General features: G+C 38.7%; 1 protein-coding gene across 1 annotated transcript in view; it reads right to left on the reverse strand.

Moving 5' to 3' along the window:
- LOC118232294 (probable E3 SUMO-protein ligase RNF212) overlaps positions 1–26,323 on the reverse strand; it is a 100,075-nt gene that overhangs the window by 37,372 nt on the left and 36,380 nt on the right. The window contains exons 4-7 of the mRNA XM_035427174.1: positions 23,441–23,515; positions 22,931–22,987; positions 18,846–18,905; positions 17,811–17,869 (exon numbers count right to left, since the gene is read on the reverse strand). Of these exons, the coding sequence (XP_035283065.1) occupies positions 17,811–17,869; positions 18,846–18,905; positions 22,931–22,987; positions 23,441–23,515 (251 nt within the window). The remainder of the gene's footprint in view (positions 1–17,810; positions 17,870–18,845; positions 18,906–22,930; positions 22,988–23,440; positions 23,516–26,323) is intronic.

Consider the following 26,323-nt stretch of genomic DNA (forward strand, 5'->3'; position numbering starts at 1 on the left):
TTTTACTTCAAACAGCTTTGACATGTCAGTAGTCACTAGCCATTTCAATTACATTCATAACATGTTCGAGTCAGATACAATTAAAACCAAGGTACCTATAGTTCAATGTTACACTGATACCACCGAGTCCATATGATTGTATCAGAGGTGGGTAATAATTGTAATGGTAAATGAAAACACCCTATAGGGTAATAAAGGAAACGCATTTCCATTGGTAACATTCATTCTCAAATTATGAAGTATGGGGCTTTATTCATGAAAAAGACTATGTAAAAAACTGACGTACAAGCAACTTCGTAATTTACTATGAAATGAGTTGTGGTGTCCAAATAGAAGAGGAAAGTTGCTTTTGTTTGTTTCTTAACACCCAGGTAAGCTTATACAAAGCTAACAGCCGACCATATGGACCAATCACAGTCTTCAGAAGATGAATGAATGAATGAATCACTGCTTTTATATAGCACTTTTCCAAATGCTCAAAGTGCTTTACAGAGATGAGTGGGAACTTCCCTCACCCACGACCAATGTGTAGCACCCACCTGGGTGATGCACGGCAGCCATTTTGCACCAGACAGCACCACACATTAGCTAAGGTGAAGAGAGAGAGAAGATTTTTTAGCCAATTGAATCAGGGGGTGATTAGGTGGCAAACTGGAGAGCCAGATTGGGAATTTACCCAGGACACCAGGGAACCCCCTACTCTGTGTGTCATGGGATCTTTAATGACCACAGTGAATCAGGACCACGGTTTAACGTCTCATCCGAAAGACGGCATCTCCTACAGTACAGTGTCCCCGTCACTACACTGGGACATTGGGGTTTTATTTTGACCAGAGGGAAGATTGCCCCCTGCTGGGCCACCAACACCACTTCCAGCAGCAACTCAGTATTCCCTGGTGGTCTCCCATCCAAGTACTAACCAAGCCCACACTTGCTTAGCTTCAGCCATTCGGCAGGAGCAGGGAGCAGCTAGTTAATGATGAGGCTGTCAACACAGCAAGCAAATTAGTTGAACATTTAACATTAAACACCAAACTAACTTAAAGTCAAACACGTTGACTAAAATTAACATTTAAGAAATTAGACACCATTTAAAATGATTATCAGAACATTGACGGGCTTGGAGAAAGGCGACTGTTTCACTACATCAAGTCAAGCTGTGATGGTTTTTCATGCAACAGTAGGCTACATCACACAGGAGTATATTCAGGCTCAACAAATGCAAGTAGGTCCCAAAACCCTTAGCCCTCTACCATGCTTACGACAAGCATGTCTTCCATTTTAGCAGTTAAATTTGACGTTGTTTCAGCTGGACAGCTGTATCCCCGATGAGGTCTCACTACGAAGTTGGATGCTTGTTTGCTGTGATCCTTTGGCCTCAGATGTTTTGTTCTTAGGCGGGTTAACATCATAGATGTCAGCATGGGGTATGAAAATTTGGCAGCACATTTTGCACTGAACAGTGTTTTCATTGAGCTTTTAAAAATCATTCCACATACTTTTGCAAGCTGGCCATTTTTCCACCTGATGGTAATTAAAGTGAATGATAACACTCTTACCCAAAACCCATTTAAAGTAGTAGCCTTGATAACATTTGGTGATCCTTTATTTTGAAAGGTTCAAAAATTTAAAAAAAAGGAAAAATATTTTTGATCATTTAATTTAACAGTCGACATGCATGCTCGCAACTGACAATCGACGAATCAACAAATTGTTCACATCCATACCTTGTAGTACAGAGAGCATCTTAGAAATAAAATGTTAAGACCCACAACAAATTGTTACTGCTGACCTTTTATTTAAATTTTATCTTTGCTTCAACACTCAAATAACTTCACTTGAGTTAGCAACACACACCAAAAATCAAAGAACACCCAATCAAAACAGAATTGATGAGCAAATTCTTGCATTGAAGAGAACCAAAGAGGTATAAAATCAGCCTCGTATTTCAATTAAGATTTTACATGGGAGAGTTATAAAGGTGACCCTTAATATACTTAATATGTTGAAGGAGAAACAGTAATTCCCATGGATTAGGAAATCAGAAGCACATCTTCACAGGGGAGGGAGTTTTTCCATTGCTTGAGAGGCAATGGATAGATATATATATATACACATATACATATACATAAATACACACAGTGACCAGGGTCCAAAGTTTTTCAGACCCTTCATAGACATGAGCAAAGAAGGCTGTAGAAAATAAACAATACACAAAGCTATATTATATGCTCACAAAATGGGAAACATAACGTTTTATACAAATATATTTGCTAAGAGAAAATGATTGTTTAGCAATTAATTTTTTACCCCAAAATGCAATGCCAATTAAGTTGGAAATTGCTTTTCATTTCTATGCACTGAATGTTTGACATGAAACTGGAGTCATTTCCTTAATCTTATGTTCTGCCAGTCTAGTTGAAGGTTCTTACCACCACTTTTGTTTGCAGGCTAATGATAGCTCTGAGAGGATGTAAGGGTTTGGAGACGAAGACCAAGCGCAACCGAACAGGGATCTTAATAAAGTGTCTCACTAAAAACTGAGCACGCCACAATCTCTTCCGAGATCGAGGAAGGGTAAAGCCACGGGAATATCCCAACTAAATAAGGGAACCTCAAAAGGAGGACTCCGAACCAAGGGGGAGGAGTAGATAGGTTCTCCAAAACTCAGAACGAAAATAAAATAAACAATAGCCCAACGGAGCGAGCTGATGCAGACCCAACCTCTGGGCACTACACTCAAAAACCTCCGTAGCTCAGAGAGAGAGAGAGAGAGGACTAACTGCACAACTCGCAGAACTGAACTCCTCCTAACTCTCTACCCCGTGACAATCCTGACTAAAAGAGTCACAGACGTGCTAAACCAGATACGTTGCTTATATAATTTTCACGCAAGAGATTGTTAACGCCTATGGGCATAATTCTTGGATGTGAACTTTATATAAGGTACAAAGCGCTGAAAAGCACCATTGGGTTACCAGTACCGACTCTTGTGTGTAGATAACACTAAAGTGCCGTCTTTCTGTGAACCCACACCTTAAGTAACGTTAGACAGGTGCCGCAGCTAACGCAATCAATATGCCTGCCGAGCTCTGAACCAATCAGCGCGGAAGGGATCTGTATACCTATAGACAATTAACCCAAACGAGGTGACAAACTCTAATTGGAGAAGCAGGAGTGGAAAGGAATAGAGCAGAATGCTCAAGCCACCCAAAACCATGACAGAGGATGTTTTGCTTGCAGGTGACTCTGTAAATTAGTACCTTATATGAAAAGTTTACAGTGCAGATGGTGCAATTTGCTTTTTAAAGTCACTTTTGCCTCTGCATCTAACTTACAACTAAACTAATAAAAATGTCCATATTAATGCTAGCAGTTTTAAGAACCCAGATGTTGATGATTTTGTTCAACTTCTGGGTTTTGTTCAATTTTTCCTGGGCAACACCATAAAGAATGCAAACTTTAAATGTTAAAGATTTGTATTAAAAAGACCAATACATTTTTCTCTAAAATTAGTTTTGATCAAAGCAGCAGTTCAGAGTTCTACAGTGCAAAAATGTGCTTGCCATTGCTCAACGTAAAAAAAAATGCTAATTACCCTTTGAATTGAGAGACGCTGGTGCGAGAGGAGATTTGGACCTGTGCCATCTCTGGATGTTCAATTCATTAATTGCATGGACTTGTCTATGGCAAAATGAACCACAAAATAAACATGAGCTAGCTCTGGAGCGTGCTAACGAAACAAAATTATATCTGTATTAATATGGCATGACAAACATTTCACTATCTCAGATGATGAGTGCGCATGTGAAATATTTAAGAATTTATCATCTAATGAAAGGGTGATATCACTCATCGACAGTAGGTTAAGCAAGTTTTCTGGAAATTAAAACAGTAAAACTTATTTTTGTCTGGTGGAATACAAGTGAGAAATCCCCAGGAAAGAAAACAAACACTGGTACACATGAAGAGAAAATCTATTTTAGAGGCTGGATGAAAATGTTTGGGAACCCTCTGCCATGCACTGATAACTTGAGTACTGCATACAGTATTGTAAAAAGAACAGCTGTTTTGTTGAAAGAAGCATTCTAAATTTATAACAGGCAATTTACAATGTGTTTCTGTCACAGGAAAAAAAACAAAAATTGCTGTGTGCTTCTAAATTTTCCTGATCAGGAGCACCAGTGCGACCTGGCAAAAAGCGTACTGTAAATTCCCGTCTTTGATTAAACTGGAAAAATAGATGCATTTAGGCCTAATCGGTATAAACCTAATATTAGAAAACAAACGCTGACATCTAAAAAAACTTAGAATTTCCATTATGCTGACAAATTTACATTTTAACCAGGATAAATGCATTATGCATTTTATAAATGTTTTATAAAATGCATAAACAGCCAAAAGAAAATCAAGCACTTTAACCATGAATTTTTAACATTCTCATTTTTTCAAGGACCTCTGGGAAGGAACCATTTTGGCTGGAACACACAGATCTCATGTGGGTAAATTAGCTTCAAGGAAACTCGGTTACTTATAAGGGGACAAATAACACAAAAAAAGGATCATTGGCCAAGAACTTCTCCACCGTTTCTTTTCAAAACACTGTGCTTTACTCACAGATAGCTGGCAGATGGTGTTTGCGGTATTTCCAAATGAGATGCAAATTGAATCTGCTTCAGAGATGCTGTGGAGACATAAAATCACGGCCTGTAATAAAATATAGCATTAACACTCGATTCTGATTAGTTAAGAAGGTGTGAATTTAACTCTCCGTAGCCAATTTTCATGATGAGTCAAGCCCCCTTTTGGCTTAAAGGAATACAATGTAGGATTTTGCACCCTTTGTAGACTCTGTGTTTGTAAACCCCACTCACACCACCTCTGTCCTCAACCCCACCCGCACCTTCGTTGAGGACACACCCTCAAGCGCTACAAGCAAAATGTCAAGCGAAGAGGTGAGGCAGTATCAGAGATATTGAAAATATTCTTTTTAGCAACATGAATGATGGTAACAGTAATTATGCAGTGTTATAACAATCTTTACACTGAGCGCACCCCTTAGCACATGGGAACCTCGAACGGTAACTGCTCCATAGTGCCACTGCAGCTATTTCGTGTTTTTCCCTATTTGGTATTTACCTATTCTAGGCCCTGTTTCATGAAGCAGGATTACTGAGTTAGCTGGATAACTGCACTGAGTAAAACTCAGAACCCTCCAAAACGTGGAACATGGATTGAAAAAGAGCTGTTCTGGGTTTTACTCTGTGCAGTTATCCAGCTAACTCAGTAATTCTGCTTCCTGAAATACCCTCCTGAACATTCAGTTAAAATTGGGATGTAAACATAGAATCGCATGTGGAATAAGTAACATTAGCAGGCTATAGGCCTACCATAGCTAGCTAATATGCTTGTAAAGTGAATTACTTTTTCATGAAGTTTCCCATAGCCTTTTAAAAGTTGTTAGCAACTTTTTTAGCTTTGTTAGTGAAGTTGATGAAACGTAACATTAGTTAGATAGCATGTAAGCTGTATCTAATTCATTTTCCAATTGAAATCATGAATTACCGAGATAGCAAAGTTACAACTACAAACAGAAACAGCAGTTCCCATATGGGGGAAGTCATCCTGATAGATGAGCAGAATTCTATGAAAAAGCTACCCAACCTCGGGCATCTGGCTGCCTAAGGTAATTAGCTAAAAGTAACGTTACTTACAGGTTCAACTGAAAACAGACCAACTCCGTGTAGGTTTCATCCCCTGGGCAAACTTCAACTGATGCCACCACAGAAAAGTAATTTAAAATATTTGCCCTGTCGGCTTGTCTTTTTGCTTTGCTGTATCTAGGCTTCTTAGCAACTGCCATTACAACTAACTAGCAACAAACACTTTCTTCAAATCTAATCCGAGACCACAGACTCTGTAGCCACGCCCACCCCTCCCCATATAGAAACAAGCACCATGCCCAGACACGTCCCAAACACATTTTAGAATAACAAATACAGGTAAAAGGTGCACAAATTCAGCTAAAATGTTTAAACACAGATTTCCAATGCATCGTAGACATGCCTAAGCATAGTTATTTTATAATATTTTCTAATAAAAAATCCTGCACAGTATGCCTTTAAAGCTTAAATGCATCAACCATTTGGACACCCATTTCCTTATATTGCTTATTCCTGGTCAGGATCATGGAGTTTGTGTCAGCATGCAGTGGGCAACAAGCAGGAATAAACCCTGGACAAGTTTATAGCAGAGCCCACACAATGTTCACTCACACATAATAATTTAGTGATTTAGAATCTCCGATTAGCCTAACACATGTTTTGGACTGTGGGAGGAAACCAAAAAACCCATGCCACACATAAAGGCTCTCAGGATTAAAACTTGGAACCTTCTTGCTGTGTAAATTAAGTAAAATTGATGGATGCAGGTTACTCAACATGTAGGTACAAACCATGCAGAAATACCTTTTTATGGCAAAAAAGGACTGCCAATAGTTTTTTCTTCATTATCACCAAGCATGAAACGTTAAAAAAGTGCTAGAAGGACAAAAATAAACTGCACCAGAAACATGAATCAAACTGTCAAGTTTCAATAGATATTAATATAGCTGCAAGCTGCGATTACGGGGGCCAAGCAGCAAGCACAACACGCCATTGCAACATTTGAGCTACAATGTGGTCGCTCAGAATGACCTTGGAGTGACCTTCAATCATTATGCAAAGTTTTGTCACACCAGAACGGGCGGTTACATAGTGTTATCAAATCATACAGGATTAGTATCATTTGAAGCATTTTTCAAAAAACTCTAATTTGCGGAAGATCTAATGGGCGGAGCTTATGAGTCCTTATGGGAAACGTGTTATGCTTGACGAGTTGCACATATGTGCAAAATTTCATGACTGTGGCTCAAATGGGGACGGAGATATGCTTGTTCATATTTACCTAAGAAAAACACCTTTTTGCTCATGACAGCGCCACCTCTTGGCCAATCGGCGTCATTTTTACTCCCTGTCCATATAGAGTGCCCCAATATATGTGTGCCGAGTTTCGAAAACATCGGCCTTGCGGTTATGCCTAAAAAGAAAATGAGCTCTCTTGCGCCACCACTTTGCTTGATCGGGCCGAAAATGGAGGGATAGCCTCCACTCATGGCTGCTGATGTGCCTACCAAGTTTCATGGTGTTAGGTGACACCGTTCAGAATTTACACACCTTCATGTTACAAGCCACACCCTCCTCAATATTAATTGGCTCATTGTGGCTAAATAAATTGCTTTATCAAAATTCTGTGAATAACTTTTTGGTCAGCACCATCTGTAGATCATATGCACCAAATTTGGTGGCGATCGGATCAACGCCCTACGACTAGTTTGCAAAAGTAGGTTTTTTAAATTATTCAAAATGGCTGAAAATCTATTATGACGCGTTTAAACGGCAATGGGTGCATTGGAATCTGCATGACCCAAGGATTCAGGGTAAACAATCCGCACAACTCTAGGACAAACGGTTAAAAAGTTATAAGCAATAATGTACCTTGAAGTTTGGCCTGTTGGTGGCGCTACAGAGTTGGCTGGATTGACCCCAAATTCGACGCCTGGATACATTGGACTGTTCTCTATCAATGTGCCAAATTTCATAAAAAGTTACCAATGGGTTCTATGGGCTGCCATAGACTCGCATTGCAGAAAGTATAATAATAATAATAATACTAACGATTACAATAGGTGCCCTGCACCTTCGGTGCTTGGCCCCTAATAATAATAATAATACTAACAATTACAATAGGTGCCCTGCACCTTCGGTGCTTGGCCCCTAATAATAATAAATATAGCTGCAAGCAGCAATGCGGGGCCCTACGAACATGTCCAATCCGGATAAATACAAGGCGAAGTAGAAAAGAGTCCAAGCGGCATAGATTTCAGGATTTTGGACAATCTACATACCCGTGCGTGAGACAATCCAACTTCTGGTTCATGAGAAACATTACTTCAAAACATAAATGTGCATTAGAATAAAGTGCTAATTTTGTCATGCCACAAATCACACAATTTTTAAGGAAACGACTTTTCCTTATCACCCTTGGTGGAGAGAATACCCATGAGTACACATGTGCGATGGTGACGGAATCAGGTAAAGCGTTCATGGGAACATGAGTTTTAAAGCATTATATTAGCATTAGCATCCTGCCAAAAATTCAGATGCCTGTAATATCCGTGTTTTTTGAGATATCTGCAACTGCTTTGACATGGTACAACATGGTAGTGCCCTCTTCATGGCCAGTCCGCTTCAAGTCCCTAGATTGTTGTTGTAAAAAGTTATAAGAATTTGAAATTTGCATTGTATTAGCATTAGCATTAGCTTCCCGCCAAAATTTCAAATGCCTGTAATTTCCTTGTTTTTGAGATATCTGCAACTGCAATTTGACCATTTCCAGGAAAAGAATAATAATAATAATAATACTAATAATAATAATAATAATACTAACAAAAACAATAGGGTTCTTACTTCGTAGGACCCCTAAATATAGCTGCAAGCAGCAATGCGGGGCCCTACGGACATGTCCATGTAAATACTAAGCGAATGAGAAAAGAGTCCAAGTGGCATAGATTTCAGGATTTTGGACAATCTACATACCCGTGCGTGAGACCATCCAACTTCTGGTTCATGAGAAACATTACTTCTAAATATGAATGTGCATTAGCATGGAGTGCCAACTTTGTCACGCCACAAATCACACAATTTTTAACGAAACGACTTGTCCTTCTCTCCCTTGATCGAGAGAATACCCAAGAGTACACATGTGCCATGGTGAGGGAATCAGGGAAAGCGTTCATGAGACGATGAGTTTTAAAGAGTTATATTAGCATTAGCTTCCCGCAAAATTTCAAATGCCTGTAATTTCCTTGTTTTTTGAGATATCTGCAACTGTGCCGACATTGTACGGCATGGTTCCTCATGAGAAATGACACAAGTACACCTGGTTTCATGAATTGTCATCAAACGAGGTGGAAATGCCAGCATTTTGAAATTTGCTTATTGAATCAGGTACTATAGCGCCACCTATGGACGAATCATGGTCATTCTTTCTGGCATAGTTACTCATGGTCTCTAGTTTCGACCTGGTAATTCATATCATTTTTGGTCAAGGACTTTTTGAGTTATTTGACCATTTCCAGGAAAAGAATAATAATAATTAAAGCCGCAAGCGGCGTTGGGAGGGGTCCAAGCGTTGGCACTATCGCGCCCCCTATGGAGCGATTTAAATATGGCTTTGGCCTCATGATCATATACCTTCACCCAACATATCTACTGAATATCATGATGAACAATGGATTGGAATATGTGTCTGACGTAGTAAAATATTGATGATTTATGGCCAAATTTGTGGTAAGACATGCTGTCTGACGACTTAGTTGCGTCACCACGGATTTGTCCTGGCCGCTTCCCGTGAAGGCCTTCACTATGTCGTAACACTTAGATGGCCCGGCGTGTATGTACAGCTGCAGTGTTTCTGCGCCGCAACTAAAAAAGGTGTCACACTAGTGTTGTCACGATACCAAAATTTTGACTTTGATACTGATACCAGGTTTGGGATCACGATACTCAATATTGAAATGATACTTGAAACTTAAACGATGCTGATTCGATACTCGGTACCTAATGATACTGAAATTACCTTAATAGATCAGAAACGTAATGTCCACAAGGGTTGACCTCATTTTCAAATTCACGGTTTATTAAAAACCTGGTTTATTAACAACCTTTAAGTTGAAGCCTGTTCAACATATCAATAAGCATAGACCTATTGTGTTACAACACTAAACAATAGAAAAATATATTAAATATATTTCAATAATTAAACAGTTGTAAATTAAATGATCTTTAAACAGGTCTTTCACTTTTAAATAGATCTAAAAACAGCATATTTTAATAACAATACAGCATCTTCCTATAATAAAATATTTCCAAATTAGAACACCTATTGCTACTGAAGTGAACTGAGTCAAAGCTTGCGCTGTATCAAGGAGCTGAGTGCACAAGCGCAAGTCACCTCACTTGGCAACCTTAGTTGCTACTGCCATCTAGCGAAGATTCTGACAAATTACACTTTTCATCCTCTCAATCAGTAATGCGGGAGACAATTTTCCCTGGCTTTTACATTTGACTCAAAACTACCGAACGTCAGAATATTCTAATACCGAACCGTTTCTTTTTCTTTCTTTTTTTTTAAAGTACCGAGAAAGTGCTGAAGTTTTGGTATACCGTGCAACAGTACGTCAGACACATATTCCAATCCATTGCTCAGCTTAGCAGAGAATGCACATTTCAGAGCACCACAGAGACAGATAGAATAATAACACATAAATACACATTTCAAATAATAAATACGACATTGAGAAAAAACAAAAAAAAAGACGAAATATCAACTCGTGATCTGCGTGCTGCGCGCAAAGTAGCCTACCGTTTTATTTATCTAGACATTGGCAGATAAGAAAATGTTCGGTTACACTGACCTATAAAACGCTATTCCAACAGCAAAATCAGACATGTTATACATCGTTAGAAAGCTTATACTCTCACCAACTGAATAAATGAATTGTCAATCAAGCCAAATTGTACTAAAAAGGGCGACAACGCCGTAAGCAACAGGTGTGGTATTACGCACAGCTATTTTTGAAAGTAGCCTACCCTGTTATCACAAATGCGCATATATTTCACAGACGGATTGTCCAAGAAAATATATGACCACTCAGTCGCAAAAGGGACGTCTCTACGCGTAAAACCATTGATGCAATTGTATATTTATTCAATGTTTAGACCCAGATATTGACTGTAGAATGACATGGTATAATTTTTTAAAACTTTGTCTCGTTCATTTTGTTATTCAGTGAGCAGCGTTTTCACTGCTGTCTTGGCATATTTTAGGGTTAATGTCGGGTTTATCTTGTTGCTACGGAATATTACATTACATTACAGGCATTTGGCAGACGCTCTTATCCAGAGCGACGTACAACAAAGTGTATAATCATAATCAGGAACAAGTGTGTCGAAAACCCTATAGGGCAGTAGCCTACCATTCCAAGTGCAGGGAACAACCGCATAGTTCAACTTGGACCCTGTAGGTTAAACTGATTAACACTAACACAAACAAGAACAGCAACAACGCAGTCTATGCAAAAATACAAGCAATAGTTAAGACGAGTTAAGTCACCTACGAAACAGCTAACTAGTTACAACCCAAAGCTTACAGTCAATGTAGAGATTAAATTGAGAATACGATTTCTCTCAGCATAATGACGGATTTCAAAGACTAAACGAACTCACCCGATATTGTCTTCAAATGGGTCCATGCTCAAGAAAAGTAATTATACATTCTCTCAAAAAGCTTTTACTAACAAACTCTTGGTAGCCTACCATGCACTCTGGCTGGCACTGTCTTCCATTGCTTCCGTGACGCTCAGACCCTCCCCTCACTGCTAAAACCTAGACCCTACGGTGTCGGATTACTTGCGTCGCCCTGGATGTCGCTTGCCGTAAAGAAGTTTACTAGATGTCGTAGCACTTAGATTTGGAGCTCCAGCTCTTCCGCACCCCACCTAAAGAAAAAGTCCAAATGGCGGGCAAACCATATGGCGGTCATAGGTGGTCCCAATAGAAAAGTTGTAGAGCACATTCAGATGCATCAGTCGATGAGGTTTTGTGTTGATCTGACTTACGGTGTGGGAGTTATGACCTTTTAAACATGACCCTTTGTTATAGCGCCACCATCTGGCCGACATAGGTGATTTGTAGTGCCTGAGTAGTGGGGGGCCATAGGAACCCACCTACTAAATTTGGTTGGACTACAACTTATGGTTGCTGAGCCTCAGACATTTTAGCGGAGAAAACTTCCACGCCCCAACTAAAAAGTCTAAATGGCAGGCAAACAATATGGTGGACATAGGTGGTGCCAATGACAAAGTTGTACAGCACGTTCAGATGCATAGGTCCATGAAGTTTTTTGTTTTTTGGGAGTTATGGCCTTTTACACAAAACCCATTGTTATAGCGCCACCATCTGGCCGACATAGGTGATTTTTAGTGCCTGAGTAGTGGGGGGCCATAGGAAACCACCTGCCAAATTTGGTTTCTCTAGGACTTATGGTTGCTGAGCCTCAGACACTTTTAGCGGAGAAAAATAAGAATAATAATAATAACTAGATAATTCCTGCAGAAATTGTGAAGTGTGGTTGCCGCCAATGCAAAGTCGACTTTCTGCTTGGACAGAGTGAACAGTGGTAGGAGTTATAGGCGGTTGCTATGGTGGTTGCTAGGGTATTCTAGGTGGTTGCTAGGATGTTGCTAGGTGGTTGCTATGGAGTTATAGGTGGTTGCTAGGGTGTTGCTAGGCAGTTGTTATGGTGTTCCAGGTTGTTGCTAGGGTGTTGCTAGGTGGTTGCTATGGTGTTCCAGGTGGTTGCTAGGGTGTTGCTAGGTGGTTGCTATGGTGTTCTAGGTGGTTGCTATGGTGTTGCTAGGTGGTTGCTATGGAGTTACAGCCGGTTGCTAGGGTGTTGCTAGGCATTTGCTATGGTGTTCCAGGTGGTTGCTAGTGTGTTGTTAGGTGGTTGCTATGGAGTTCTAGATGGTTGCTAGGGTGTTCTAGGTGGTTGCTAGGGTGTTGCTAGGGGGTTGCTATGGAGTTCTAGGGGGTTGCTAGGTCTTTACTGAGTCACGACCCATAGTTCTCTATGACAAACGGTTCAAAAGTTATGAAATATCAAACATCGGCCAATCAGGAAGGGGGTAAAGGCTGATCTACACCAATGGACAAAGGACTCTCTACCATGTCCAATGAGGCATTGCACAATTTGTGGGCAATTTTTCCCCATAGAGATGAATGGCAGAATGTTCAAATCTAGAGAGAGACCAGAGTACTGCTGCTAGAAGACAGAGCATTGTGACATCACAAGGGTGAGAAGACAGAGCATTGTGACATCACAAGGCTGAACATTCTGCCATTCATTCCCTATGGGGAAAAATTGCCCACAAAAATTCAAATTTTTCAAAAACCGTGCAACCAATCTTTCCACAAAGTAATAGCACACCATTCCCGATGAAGCCGCTCGATTTGACATATTGCACGTGTATGTGGTGCGAAAACTCTGTGAGGAGTAGCGGTCCAAAAAATGGGTGGAAAGATAGAATAGTTCGGGTATTCTATCCATACTTCGTAGGAGTAATAAACTAATAAACATAGCTGCAAGCAGCAATGCAGGGCCCTACAAATATGTCCAATCCGGGTAAATACAATGCGAAGGAGAAAAGAGTCCAAGTGGCATAGATTTCAGGATATTGGACAATTTACATACCTGTGCATGAGACGATCCAACTTCCGGTTCATGAGAAACATTACTTCAAATATCAATGCATTAGCAGAAATTGCTAACTTTGTCATGGCACAAATCAAGCAATTTTTAACGAAATGACATTTTCACCCTTGATGGAGAGAATACCCAAGAGTACACATGTGTGATGGTGACAGAATCAGGTAAAGCGTTCATGGGAATTTGAGCGTTATATTAGCATTAGCTTCCTGCCAAAATTTCCAATGCCTGTAATTTCCTTGTTTTTTGAGATATCTGCAACTGTGCTGACATGGTACAACATGGTGCCCTCTTCATGCCCAGTCTGTTTCAAGTCTCTAGATTATTGTTGTAAAAAGTTGCAAGCATTTGAAATTTGTGGCCAAATTTCGTTTTTTTTTAAATATGAGTTTCTCTGCCATCTTGGAATGGATCTCTTAGCTGTTAACACCCTATAGGGAGACATGCACCCTACAGGTACATGGGCAATTTCGGATCAATCGGACTTACGGTTTATTAGAAGAAACCTTTTCTATGTTTTGCCAAATTTTCAGTCTGCTGGAAAATCCATCATGGAAGAATTTATGGGTTCTTGAGGCATATTTGTTCCTCATGAGGAATGACACAAGTACACCTGGTTTCATGAATTTTCATCAAACAGGGTGGAAATTCCAGCATTTTACAAAAACAATAGGGTTCCTACTTCGTAGGACGCCTAATAATAATACTAACAAAAACAATAGGGTTCCTACTTTGCAGGACTCCTAATAATACTAACGATTACAATAGGTGCCCTGCACCTTCAGTGCTTGGCCCTAATAATAATAATACTAACAAATACAATAAGTGCCCTGCACCTTCGGTATTTGTTAGTATTATTATTATTAGGGGCCAAGCCTAATTACAATACCTTCGGTGCTTGGCCCCTAAATATATGTCACTGTGTATGGCATTTATCTAAAAAAAAAAAAGTGTCAACTAAGGTCAGCGAAATACACAAGAATGTTTCAATATATGGAACTTACATTTTTTATATTTTTTTAATTATTTTATTTGGTTATTTTGTATTATTGGGGGGCTTGTAACCCCCTATCCCCCCTGTAAATTATGCCCTTGCTACCAGTATTCCAATTTCATTTCTTGAACAAGCTTAACCCTCTGGGGTCGAGAGCTCCGCCGGCGGAGCTCGACAAGATGAAATTAACTTTCGTTTCTATTTGGATGATTAACTTCACGTGCTGTTATCATAAAGACGCAACAAAAACATTGACAGCAACCTTAGAATCGCGACTTTCCAACGCGCCCATTGGCAAATAATATGAATTGTTTTAAAAGTTTTAAATTTGATCAATTAGACCATGTATGCTTCGTTAAACTTTACTCATTACTATGTGAATTTCGCTCAGCAGGAAGTCCGCCCAAATCGCATTCACATGTTAACAACATTATAATTACTCTCCATAGAAGGAGACTAAAGGAGGGGCAACGCGAGATCCATGTGAGAAATGCAAAGTCTGCGAAAGCGGGATAGAATGTCAAAGTGTCGCCTAATTCACTTCTTTTGAGGTGAACATTTCGTTTAATTTTGGAAAATGGTCCGTCCGGAAGCCGACACTGATGAAGAGCGGTGTCATTTCGAACAGCGAACTGATCCAGCTGAGGATCAACTTCATGCGTAAGTATATTTCTTATGATCATATTGGTAAATATCTGTACTGTATTGCAACGTATCTGTGTGTTTGTAGGAATATCCAGCAATATGCGCGTTTGTAAATTCCCACACTACGAACGATTCGAACTATTGCATCTCAAAATTATAGGCTAGGCTCTCCGCGTCTGGTTGTGTTAGAAGTATCAGGTAGACTGTATGTTTTTCGATCATATTGGTAATAAATAGCCCGTGGCGTGGCTAGGATTCTAAAACTGATGTCCTCGCACAATCGATATTAGCATACTGTAAGTAAATTGGGAAATAGCAATATAATAACCACTTAGCTAAACAGACCTAGCCTACTTCAGATTGAGGCATTGTTATTGATGAGTTGCGTGTAGTTGAGCTGGAATATCAATATATAAAATAGTGTTTATTTAGTTTAGCTGATGTTGTTTCGTTGATAGCTTGCATTATTTGTAAATGTGTGCTGTATTACATTCTCTGTGTGTTTGTAGGAATATTCACTAATATGCACGCTTGTAAATTCCCACACTACGAACGATTCTAACCATTGCTTCTCAAAATTATAGGCTACCTCTCTGCGTCTGTTGTGTTTGTTTGGTTCTTTGTTTGTATATGATGTAACCATGTCACATTTCCTAAGTTTTGTTTTCATTAGTTAGTGGTTTGCCCCTTTTTTTAAAGCACATGTAATTTTCACCTGTTGAAGGAAATGTGCTATATAAATAAAGTTTGATTTGATGTCACATTTCCTAACAATTTTGTTTTTATCATATTTACAGAGATGCTGATCAGGAAACACGGCCTAGTTCACCACTAGCTAAGAGGCCACGCAAGCGTTGCAAGAGTACACCAGTCTCATCTCATCTTCCATGCGTATAGTTTGCTTCAATAAATGTTCTGAAAATCAAAAGATGTCTTTGTTTCTGTCTTCTAAATGGCTCACTGAGTCTATGTCTTAGTGGTGGGGAGGCATGCAGCCATGGTGTGAATAGCCTACTTAACTGGCAGGTCGTCCTACCCAGTGCATATTCATTACAGAAAGGTCATTTGCCCTCCCATTCTCACCTGGTGTTGAAAATAGTAGTCACAACACTAACTTTTAGCAATTTTATTTTTATATTTCTCATTGGATTTGCTAAAATATTTTGTCATCTTTTGATACCCAAGACCTTGATGAACACATTTCAGTGACCAAAAGTCTTAGTCACAATTGTTTAGTGTGTTTTATTACAACATTCTTGTGCATGTTCAAAACTACTGTTTACAGTTTGTGTGTTTTTTAGAGCAGTTTACAATCCACACATGATTATGACTTACTGCTGCCATATTATTGTAGCTGATTTTGTGCTGAAAACAAAGATATGAAACACTTTGAATCACTGTATATAAAGTTGATGAAATTTACACAAATGTCAGAGCATCGCACAATCACCAGTGTGCCTCATTTTACCCTTAGACCCCAGAGGGTTAAGACCAGTCAACATGCACTCCAGAGAAGGGTGTTCCTGCAGGTGTTAATCCCATACTTTGAAAATGTTAAATGGAAAAATGGGGGAATGCTTTGATCATCAGGATGACCACACCATCCCGTATGGTCCAAGAAAGTTCTATGGAAAATAATTATTCTGCATTGATGCACAGTAAGGACCCACCCCTCAACTCTCAAACCCCTACGTCACCGCAGAGTGAAAGGACACCTCAGGTTTAAGCCTGGACAAGCTCACGTTCAGCACTCAAGCCCTGTTTGATTGTGCGTGTGCTCGTTAATTGCAGGTAGACTGCTTCAAAGTGTCTGCCATCCACATCTCCTATTTTGACGCTGCAGAAATGCTACTTCACAAGGCTCTCTCCCTGCTTTGATGATGAGGCAGCGAAGCAACAACGCAATTAGTTTTGATTAGCAGTCCGTGCTCCACCTGAAAGCGTCAGGCTCAAAATTAAAGGGAAATGGATCCTGTTGCCCGGTGCCAGTAAAGACAACCAAATCTGTCACAATAAACAGGCCTTTGATAACGACCGCAGCTATTAAAAAGCTCAACTGCAGAAACTACGGTGCTTGCGTCCTGACCACTATGGGGCTTGTGTGAAGGGGATAAGGACAGGGGCTATCAGTGTGTGTTGGAGGATGGCTTGCAACTCTGGTATTCTAGAGCAGCACTGGAAGGCCAAATGTAAGAACAGCTGTGACCAAGACATTCATCCTCAAAATGGTGGAATGTGAGGGGGGGTCTTAGAGAGGTATAGGCTTTGTTAGTAGCTTGTACATAAGAGAAGCTTCCCCTGCTGATGTCCAATAGCCCAGAACAGAATTCTGAACTTAATATAAGCCTCAATTGGTTCCAGGGGAATGGGAACAAAAGACAAGAGATGTGAATATTTAAATAAAGAAAGAAAGTTTTGTTACAATGCATGTACATTTAAATAGAAATATAACTTTAGAATTATGAGTCAGTTTACCCCTTTGGGGATGAATATCTTGGTCGCAGCTCTTCTCAAGTTTCTATTTAAAAGAAATCAAAACCTTTTTGATTTGCTTCCACGAGTTAAGTACTTTTTAAAAGTCTACCTGGAACAGAGGCACTTTTAGCTGGTACACTATGTGGTGATGCCGTAGAGTTAGGCAAGCCACTAGCATTTCACTGATGAAGACAATATGCTGAAATATTGTATATCTTTTAGCCCGTTTAGCGTCATCTTATTAAAAATGTTCAGAGCGGATATTTTCTGAATGGGGTTAGCAATAAAATCTGCAATCTTTTGAAAAGGCGAAACTGTACTGTCTTACTTGGCATTGAGGCACCCAAAGAGGGGGCAATCCGGACAGACTGCTGACCTGCTTTCACGCTGCAGGGGAAAAAAGTCAACATAAAACTAACATTACAGTGATAAGAAACACTTACTCAGTTTGAGACTAATATTAACTTCCACCCATCAATCTTGCTACTCGCAAAACTTAATTGACAATCAACAATCTCAACAGATGATAATGTTAACCAGCACTCTTCCATCTTAATACTCACTGAACTTCACCAACACTTCGCATAACATGGAAATTGATTTTTTACTCATTAAATATGATAATGTGCTGCCCTTCATCCTTACTGCAGTACAAGGGTACTTTTTTCAGAGATAATTATTCACGACAAGCTACAATGAAATAAGCAAACATTGCAGCCTGGGTACACAAAGCACACAGTGAAATAAAAAAATGGACCACTCTCCTGTAAAATTTTACAGAATGTTAGCATTGTCACTGAAATCTTGTCTCCTTTAAAATATTAATGACGACTTTGCACATATGCCCTCCATAGCAACAAGCTTTATCCACATTCATAACATGCAAATTTAGGCAGATATCTTTTCCCTGACCTGTTTTACAAAATGACACAATTTGAAAGAACCTCACTTTTTGGAACAGGATCTAGCCTTATAACTGGATATAGAATTAGTGACATTTTCTTTTTGCCATGCATAGCATGAGAAATAACATGGATTCAGAATTTCATATTTTTCCTGATCCATTTTGCCCAGAACACAACTTAATTTTACAATATGACATAAAAAGCACTGGTAGAATGTGGATGTTTTCAGAAACCAGCGACATTTCCTTATAACTAAAAAGTCTGTCAGTACACAGTTTTTCACTGAAAAAAACCTCTGTAGAGCAGTGTCTAGTTTCACAAGGTATGCTTTCTGTTCAGCCATTTTTTCTGCAAAAAAAGCTGATAAATATTATATTCAAAATGGACATATTGTAACACCAGCAGTGGAACTGAATCAATTACTAAACTGCACTGTAAAAAATGTATATAGATCTTACTTGTTTATTATCTGCATCTCTTGTTGCATCTTGTTTATGACTTCTTTCTAGTTTCATGTTCTGAACACAAACATAACAAGTCTCTTTGTTACTGAAAAAAATGTAAAACTAATTTGCCTGTTTTCTTTTACCTCTCTGTAGAGCGTTCATGCTGACACATATACTTCACAAAGACTGCCAAATCAAAAGCTCTTAGCACAAGGAATTCTGTGTATTTAATTGATAGTATGATACTCATTACCTGTTATGATCAGAGGATAGATTCTATCCACTTGCTCTTTAGCCTTTTAACAACAAATTTAAAAACATCAGAATTCAAACCACTGCAGTGTCAGACATTAATTTGGAGGACTCTCGCATTCCTTTTTCACCCTGGAATCCACCTGCTGATTGCCATACTCACTGTAATGGAGGACAACTTATGTGAAATAGCTCATGAGGGCTGACAGCAGACCATTTAGTGATGAGGTGATTTTAAAACCTGAATTGAAACCCACTAAGAGATTCCTATCCACAGCATGTTTAGATTTGAGCAGCTGTGATTTCTTCATAACTCACCCAGTTCCATCAATTCGATTTCAATTTCTATATTTTCAGACAGTGTGAATTTAAATTCAGATGGCTTCAGGATGGCACATCTTCTTAAAGCACTACCCTGTGCCCCTGTGCCAGCTGCACATTCAGTGCAGTCCCCCAACACACTGATTGCATAGCTTAGCTGGTTTGAAAAGTGAAAACAAGCTAGTAGCATGCACCAGACAGTGTGCTTCTGCATGTTCTCTTCAACTGACAACTTCAACTACAACTTCAAGTGGATGTTTAAGCAATGTGATGGGGATTCCAATTTGAGGAAGATATGAAAAGAGGGGGTGAAAATAGAAAAAAAGTAATTTAAAAAAGCAACACTGACTTGGCTCAATAAACTTGTGTGAATTGTAATATAAGTATGCAATAAGATTTTTTTTCTATTGTATTACTTCTAAACTCAGCTCAGAAAAAACATAAAAATTCAATTTCTAGAAAAAAACAATGAAACCTGGATTCCAGAAAGGAATGACTGTTACAATCTCTGTTGTTAGTTTTTGTTTAAATTTGTCTCTGATGCATGTGTCCTATGTTCGAGAAGGTTTATCATCAAATTGGCTGTTTCTGTCTCCGGTTACTGGGTTCGGAAAAGCTGCCGTTTACCATTCCCAGTGGAGACTAGCTTTTTGAATTTGTGCTTGGTATTTGTGGATTGCGATTACTTTGTTGACTTTTGACGTTTGACCTTATTTTTTACTTCTGATTCTTGTTCAGCCCTTCTGGTTTGATCGCTAATTGGATTTCGTGGTTTGACCATTGACTTGTTCTATTCGATTCTTTCCTTAGCCCTTCTAGCTGTCTGTCCAGTGGATTTTTGTGTGTTAGACTCTGTTTCGTTCACTTCGAACTTGACTCTCATTTTGCCCCTCTGCCTCACCGTATATTGACTCCGGTAAGTCCAGTCTTCCCAGATTACATATCCTTCAGTCAGGATACTACTTCGTTGTTTTGCTTTCTTATTTTTCATTTATTATTTTTGAAGGTAACTGGGTGTAATTGTAAATCTTCACAGGGGGTACACTATTCGGTCTCATGGTCTCAGCCTGCAGATTAAGTGTCCTGAAGCTCAGCATTCAATGATGCCCCATACCTGGCAAGCCTTTGAAGAACACCCAGGTTAGTTAGGTTTGGATATGAAGAGTTCATTTGCAAAAAACAGATATCTCCATTTTTAGTCATTTTCATAAATCATGTTTTTTTCATGTTTGTGCATTCCAGGTAATATCAATCAAACTGCAGTTGGGTTGTTTTGATCAAGTAAAAATAAACTCAACAAAATACAGGTAACTTACAAAATTAAACTTTATTTAAAAATTGTTTTATTTCAAATTTAAAGTTTTGTTTTTGTCAAAAGCCGATAACTCCACCAGTCATTTCTTGTCAAAAAGCAGATAACTCCACATTTCATGTTTCAGAGTTTAAAAAAGCCATGTAATGGATATAAGTTTCTTTTAAGGGCAATATTTGACATTCTTTTAACATAAAACAAGCAGGTAAAGTGCTGGAAATTGCAACAAAACAGCCATTAATGGGCAATATTACACATTTACAAGATCATACCTTGGAAAATCCCAGCTAGACTACAAACCCCTGAGGATGAACGTGCCAATGGTTTTAACCTGCAAAGTGTCATTAAAGGACCACAGTTGTCCTTTTTTTAAAGAACTACAACAGTGGTGACCAGACAATCTCATTGCAGAACTGACTCATTGAGGCTAAAGTCTGAGTGCTTCTCGTTACATTAATACCGCATTGATAATTAAATCACCCGGCAGTAAACTACATCAGAGAAATTAGCTGTTTATAACCTGTCGCTACACAAAACAGTGCACAAAAAATGTATGCCAGTCATTTTTCGGTGTCACCCGCCTCTGATGGTGTCACCCGGTGCACCCCCCGCACCCCCCCTAGTGACGCCTCTGAGGGCACATTCGACCCGGGACAAAAGAGACAAATGGCGCTTCTCCACTGACCAGCACGCACAGTACAGGACGGCAAGCATTCGTATCCTACCCATGCCGTGTTGCCTGTTGCGCTTCTGCATTACACAACAGACCCGTGAAGGTAGGAGGAGTCATAGGAGGAGTAAAGCGGAGTAAAGGGTCCTAAATGTGTAATTAGTAATGTATTAATGTTAATTTGTATGTATTTATATACTCTGTACTCTCGTATGTTTTCTTGTATGGGGATGGGACGATATGAAAACTATTTTCACCATCCACCACGTTTTGGTAATGTTCCAACACTCTTGTTCATCACTGTTGCATGCATCACAAAAACTTTCACACTACTAACAAACATTACAGTGTGAAATATCCACATTATATAATACCACTAACCTATTTAAAGACACTCATTTTCAAAAATAACGTATATAACCGAAATATTTGAGCAGTAATACTTACATAGGAATGATGACATTTTATCTGTGTTCAGTAGATAGACACAGAGACAGTAAATCAATGACAGTTCTATCCACTTCTGTTTTGCTCCAGAAAACGATATCAGATAGGTCTATCAGCAAACATATGGCTTAGCTATGCCCAGAAGTCCTCAATAATAATAGTATTTTCCAGAAATTACAAAAAATTGTTGAACAACGTTTCGTTAGGTGCAGCGTCTCTTACTGCTAATACGAGTGAATGCGTAAGTGAATGCGATGGTTACGCTGACCTATAAAACGCTATTCCAAAAGCAAAATTAGACATGTTATACATCGTTAGAAAGCTTATACTCTCACCTACTGAATAAATGAATTGTCAGTCAAGCCAGACTAAACTAAAAGGGCGACAACGTTTGTAAACAACATGTGAAGGTACCCATGCATCACAAATGCGCATATATTTCACAAACGGATTGTCCAAGACAATATAATGACCACTCAGTCTGAAAAGGGACATCTCTACACGTAAAACCAACGATGAGGTTGTATATTTATGCAATATTTAATCCCAGATATTGATTGTAGATTGACATCAAATGATTTTGAGCGAAAGTTACTCCACATCTACGAGTCGCGGCCATGTTGCGTCACCTGACCTGAATACTGCGCGCTGATTCGCTGAACGGATTTATCGGGTTTTGTTCAAGAACAGCACTGGCGTTTGACGGTTTCTGCTGTAAAATGTGAACTTCAATGGACAATAACGGCTTATGTGACAAAACGGATTTAGGGTTCAGAATGGGCTGTCTGTTAACAGTAACTCACGGCAGTCAGTTCATTTTTTTTAAAGGATGGCGTTTATTGGTTTTTGCAAATGAACTCTTCATATGCAGATAGGGCCCGGAGTTGCTTGTCGGCAGTATCACTTCAAATACGCATTTCCCACTCACTTCCGTTACCCTTTTCCTGTTATGTCTGACCTATAGCAGGTTGTTAAATGACTGAAGCTTTAAAGAAGTATAATAAGACTTTCTGAATTTAAATAACATTCTATTATAAATATTTAAATATTTGCATTCATTATCAGCAATACAGGCCTTTTGAAAGCAACACATACCCTCTGTCTGAAATATGAAAGTAGACTCTTTTGGTGTCTCATCTGAAATATTAAAACCTGCAAAAATGAAAAGGCCTTCAATAAACACCCGGTTACAGCAGAGTGCAACCAGTATTTTACGAGTAACAGGTAAAATAAATTAATACTGCCTCTATCAATAACAATTTTTTCAATCTTGCACAATGCTAACTTATCAATGTTGGCTTGACATGCAAACAAACAATCTCCCTTGTCCAAGTGGAACCTGAATTCCACAAAAAAAATTAGATTTTCCATGAAAAAAGGCCAAAACATTAAGATTTCATGTCAACAGTTTGCCATTTTCAAGTGAGCTTTAGATCTGCTTTTTTCATTCTCAAAAAAGACTGTCTGACAATCTTTGTCTAGAACAAAAAAGAAAATTAATACACTGTTGCCCCCTGGCAACAGATATAAAAATAATGTAAACAAAACAAATAAACAATAACAATAGATAATTATGGACATAGAATTAAAACAGTCGCCAATTACCTTGCTTATCTCAGAAAGGTATTTGTTTGCAACAACACTGACATCAGCAAAGAGGGCCTTTACTTCTGGTCTGCTCTGTGAAAACAAGGCTTCATTGAAGTGACACTTCAGTTATACATTGATTTTCATGTATATTCAGTTCTACAGTGAACCTCGATACAGATTCTGCAGCTACATATAACATATACCTACAAGTTCTGGAGTTAAGTTTAGAGTTTTGTACAGTATGTTGACATTGACTATGCAGTATCAACAAAAATATTTAATCTAAATAAAAAAAGACAAGTTACATACATAAAGAATACACTATCTATACACAGTTCCTAACAGTGTCTGCATAGCCAGGGTTCAACAATTACACTTGCCCACTTGCACAGGGCAAATAAAACCAGGTGTTAGACAAGTACACCTGGTTGGCCACTTGCCTGAACTAGCAAGTGATGATTCAGGGATAATTCACTATTCAGTTTGTTAATTCAGAAATTAAATTGGAAAATGATGTTTTTTTTGCCGCTCCAAAAATTGGAATAGACGTATTTGTCTGCTCTTTTTTCCTTATAAATGATAAGATGTTTAACATCAGCCCTCTGGGCTATGTACTACTGTGAAGTTCCAGTCTATTTCTTGTTATGGCATCTTGCCAAAGAAATGCTGATGAGTGAAACTTATCATTTCATAGATTGATTTAAGTAAATAGAACACATAGCTGAAATCAATCTATGAACGATAAGTTTCTCTTGTCAGTATTTTCTGGGCAAGAAGCCGCCGGTGAAACTCTTCAGACTGGGTTCAAATATACCCAGGAAATTATTGGGATTTGAAAGCAATGCAGAAATTCATACAAAAATATTAATATATTATCTTTATCTCGATTCCAAACAATATACATATGGTTAGTGGCTGAATTTACCACTGCTAAATCACATTTAACATGAAAGCGTCATTTACTGGTGATACAGATGTAATTATTATTAAAAATTCACTAATGAAGGTATGGGGAACATAAATCATACTTATCTGTGAAAAATTCTAATGAAACAAGGTTTTCATGCAGTAGATTATTTGTATATTTTTGAACTGACACACTTCTTGTATTATTCTACATTTTGAGCAGCAGATTGCAACAAATATTATCACTGTCATTGTCAGCACACAAGTCTGAATGTACTCATTGAACATCTGAATTAAATTTCTGCATTTTTGGTGTATGAAGTACTGTACCACTTCATGATGTATGAAGTACTGTAGCTAGTGTAAATCTGTCAACAATCTGTCTCATTTGATATGACCATCCCATGGCTTTCCCCAAGGTGTTTGATGACAAAGAGATTTTACATGCATGTTACCTCCTTTTCATCACTTTGCGCAATGGCCCTAGTGGTTGGCAGACCGGCATGCCTAGATTGCTCACTCTGTGCTCCTCCAATCAAATTATGAGTTGAAAACACAAACTCGGTGTTCTAGCTTTATTAGTAGCAATTCAGGACAACTATGCTGAATACAGAGTTTCGCAGTGCCACCATTGTTGCGCTGGTTGTGCATTTACCAAGCATCCCCTTCACTGCAGTCTCATCTGTAAATACACCCCCCACGATTGACACACTGGACAACTGTGTCTATCTGGACCTACATGAAAACAATTTTTTTACCACTAAAAAATTGTATTCCGTCGCAGCAACAAGATAAAGCCAACAATGGCCAAAGGTATGCCAGTACAGCTGTTAAAAACGCTGCTCACTGAACACTGAAATAAACAGGACAAATTTTTCAAAAATGATACCATGTCATTCTACTGTCAATATCTGCGACTAAATATGGAATAAATATACAACCTTACCATTGGTTTTACGCGTCCCTTTCGAGACGGAGTGGTCATATATTGTCTTGGACAATCCGTTTGTGAAATATATGCTTATTTGTGATGTCTGGGTACCTTCCAAAATAGCTGTGCATAAAACCACACGTTGTTTACGGTGTTGTCGTCCTGTGTAGTACAATCTGGCTCGATTGACAATGAATCGATCCAATAAGCCAGATTGTACTACAAAAATAAGAATAAGCTTTCTAACAATGTATAATATGTCTAATTTTACTTTTGGAACAGTGTTCTATAGCTCAGCGTAACCAAAAGTTTTGTCTCTTATAGCTGCATTACGAATTCAGTCTGTGGCAGCAGTAAAGACACTGCACTTGGTGAAATGTTATCAATGACATTTCTTGGAAAATGTTAATTTTGAGAAATTCTGAGCATGGCTAAAGCATGTTAGCTGATAGACCTAGCTGATATTACTGTTTTCTAATTTAGAAGTGGGGAACGACAGCATTCATTCTGTCTCTGTCTCTATCTACTGAACACAGATGAGATTTAATCGTGCAAATCGTTGCATCATAAGTATTACTGCTGAAAATCTTTCGGTTATATACATTTTGAAATTGAGTGTCTTTAAATAGGTTAGTGGTATTTCATGAGGATACTTCACACAATAATGTAAGTGTTCGTCGGTTCCCTAAATAGTAAATGTGTTTAATGGACCGGATGTGACCTCAACTGGAACATTGGTGGACGGCTGAATATTGTTTTAATGTTGTCCCATACAAGGAAGCATCACATACTGTAGAGTACAGAAAAACATACGAGAGTTAATTATTACACATCTAGGTACTGTACCACACTGTGTGATAATGTTCTTGGATTATTGTTTTTAAATCTGATACCAATGTTTCACCTTAAACCTTAAGGGGCACATGTATATGCTTCAAAATGGACAAAAAGCATTTTATTCATTTTTGGAAAGATTTTGGGATGTTTTTGATGTTTCAGGACCCCTAGATATTTTAAGCCACTGTACTGACAGAAAAGCTTGTAATTCCCACTTGAAAATG

The sequence above is a fragment of the Anguilla anguilla genome, chromosome 7, assembly GCF_013347855.1.
Source record: "Anguilla anguilla isolate fAngAng1 chromosome 7, fAngAng1.pri, whole genome shotgun sequence".
Classification (NCBI taxonomy): domain Eukaryota; kingdom Metazoa; phylum Chordata; class Actinopteri; order Anguilliformes; family Anguillidae; genus Anguilla; species Anguilla anguilla.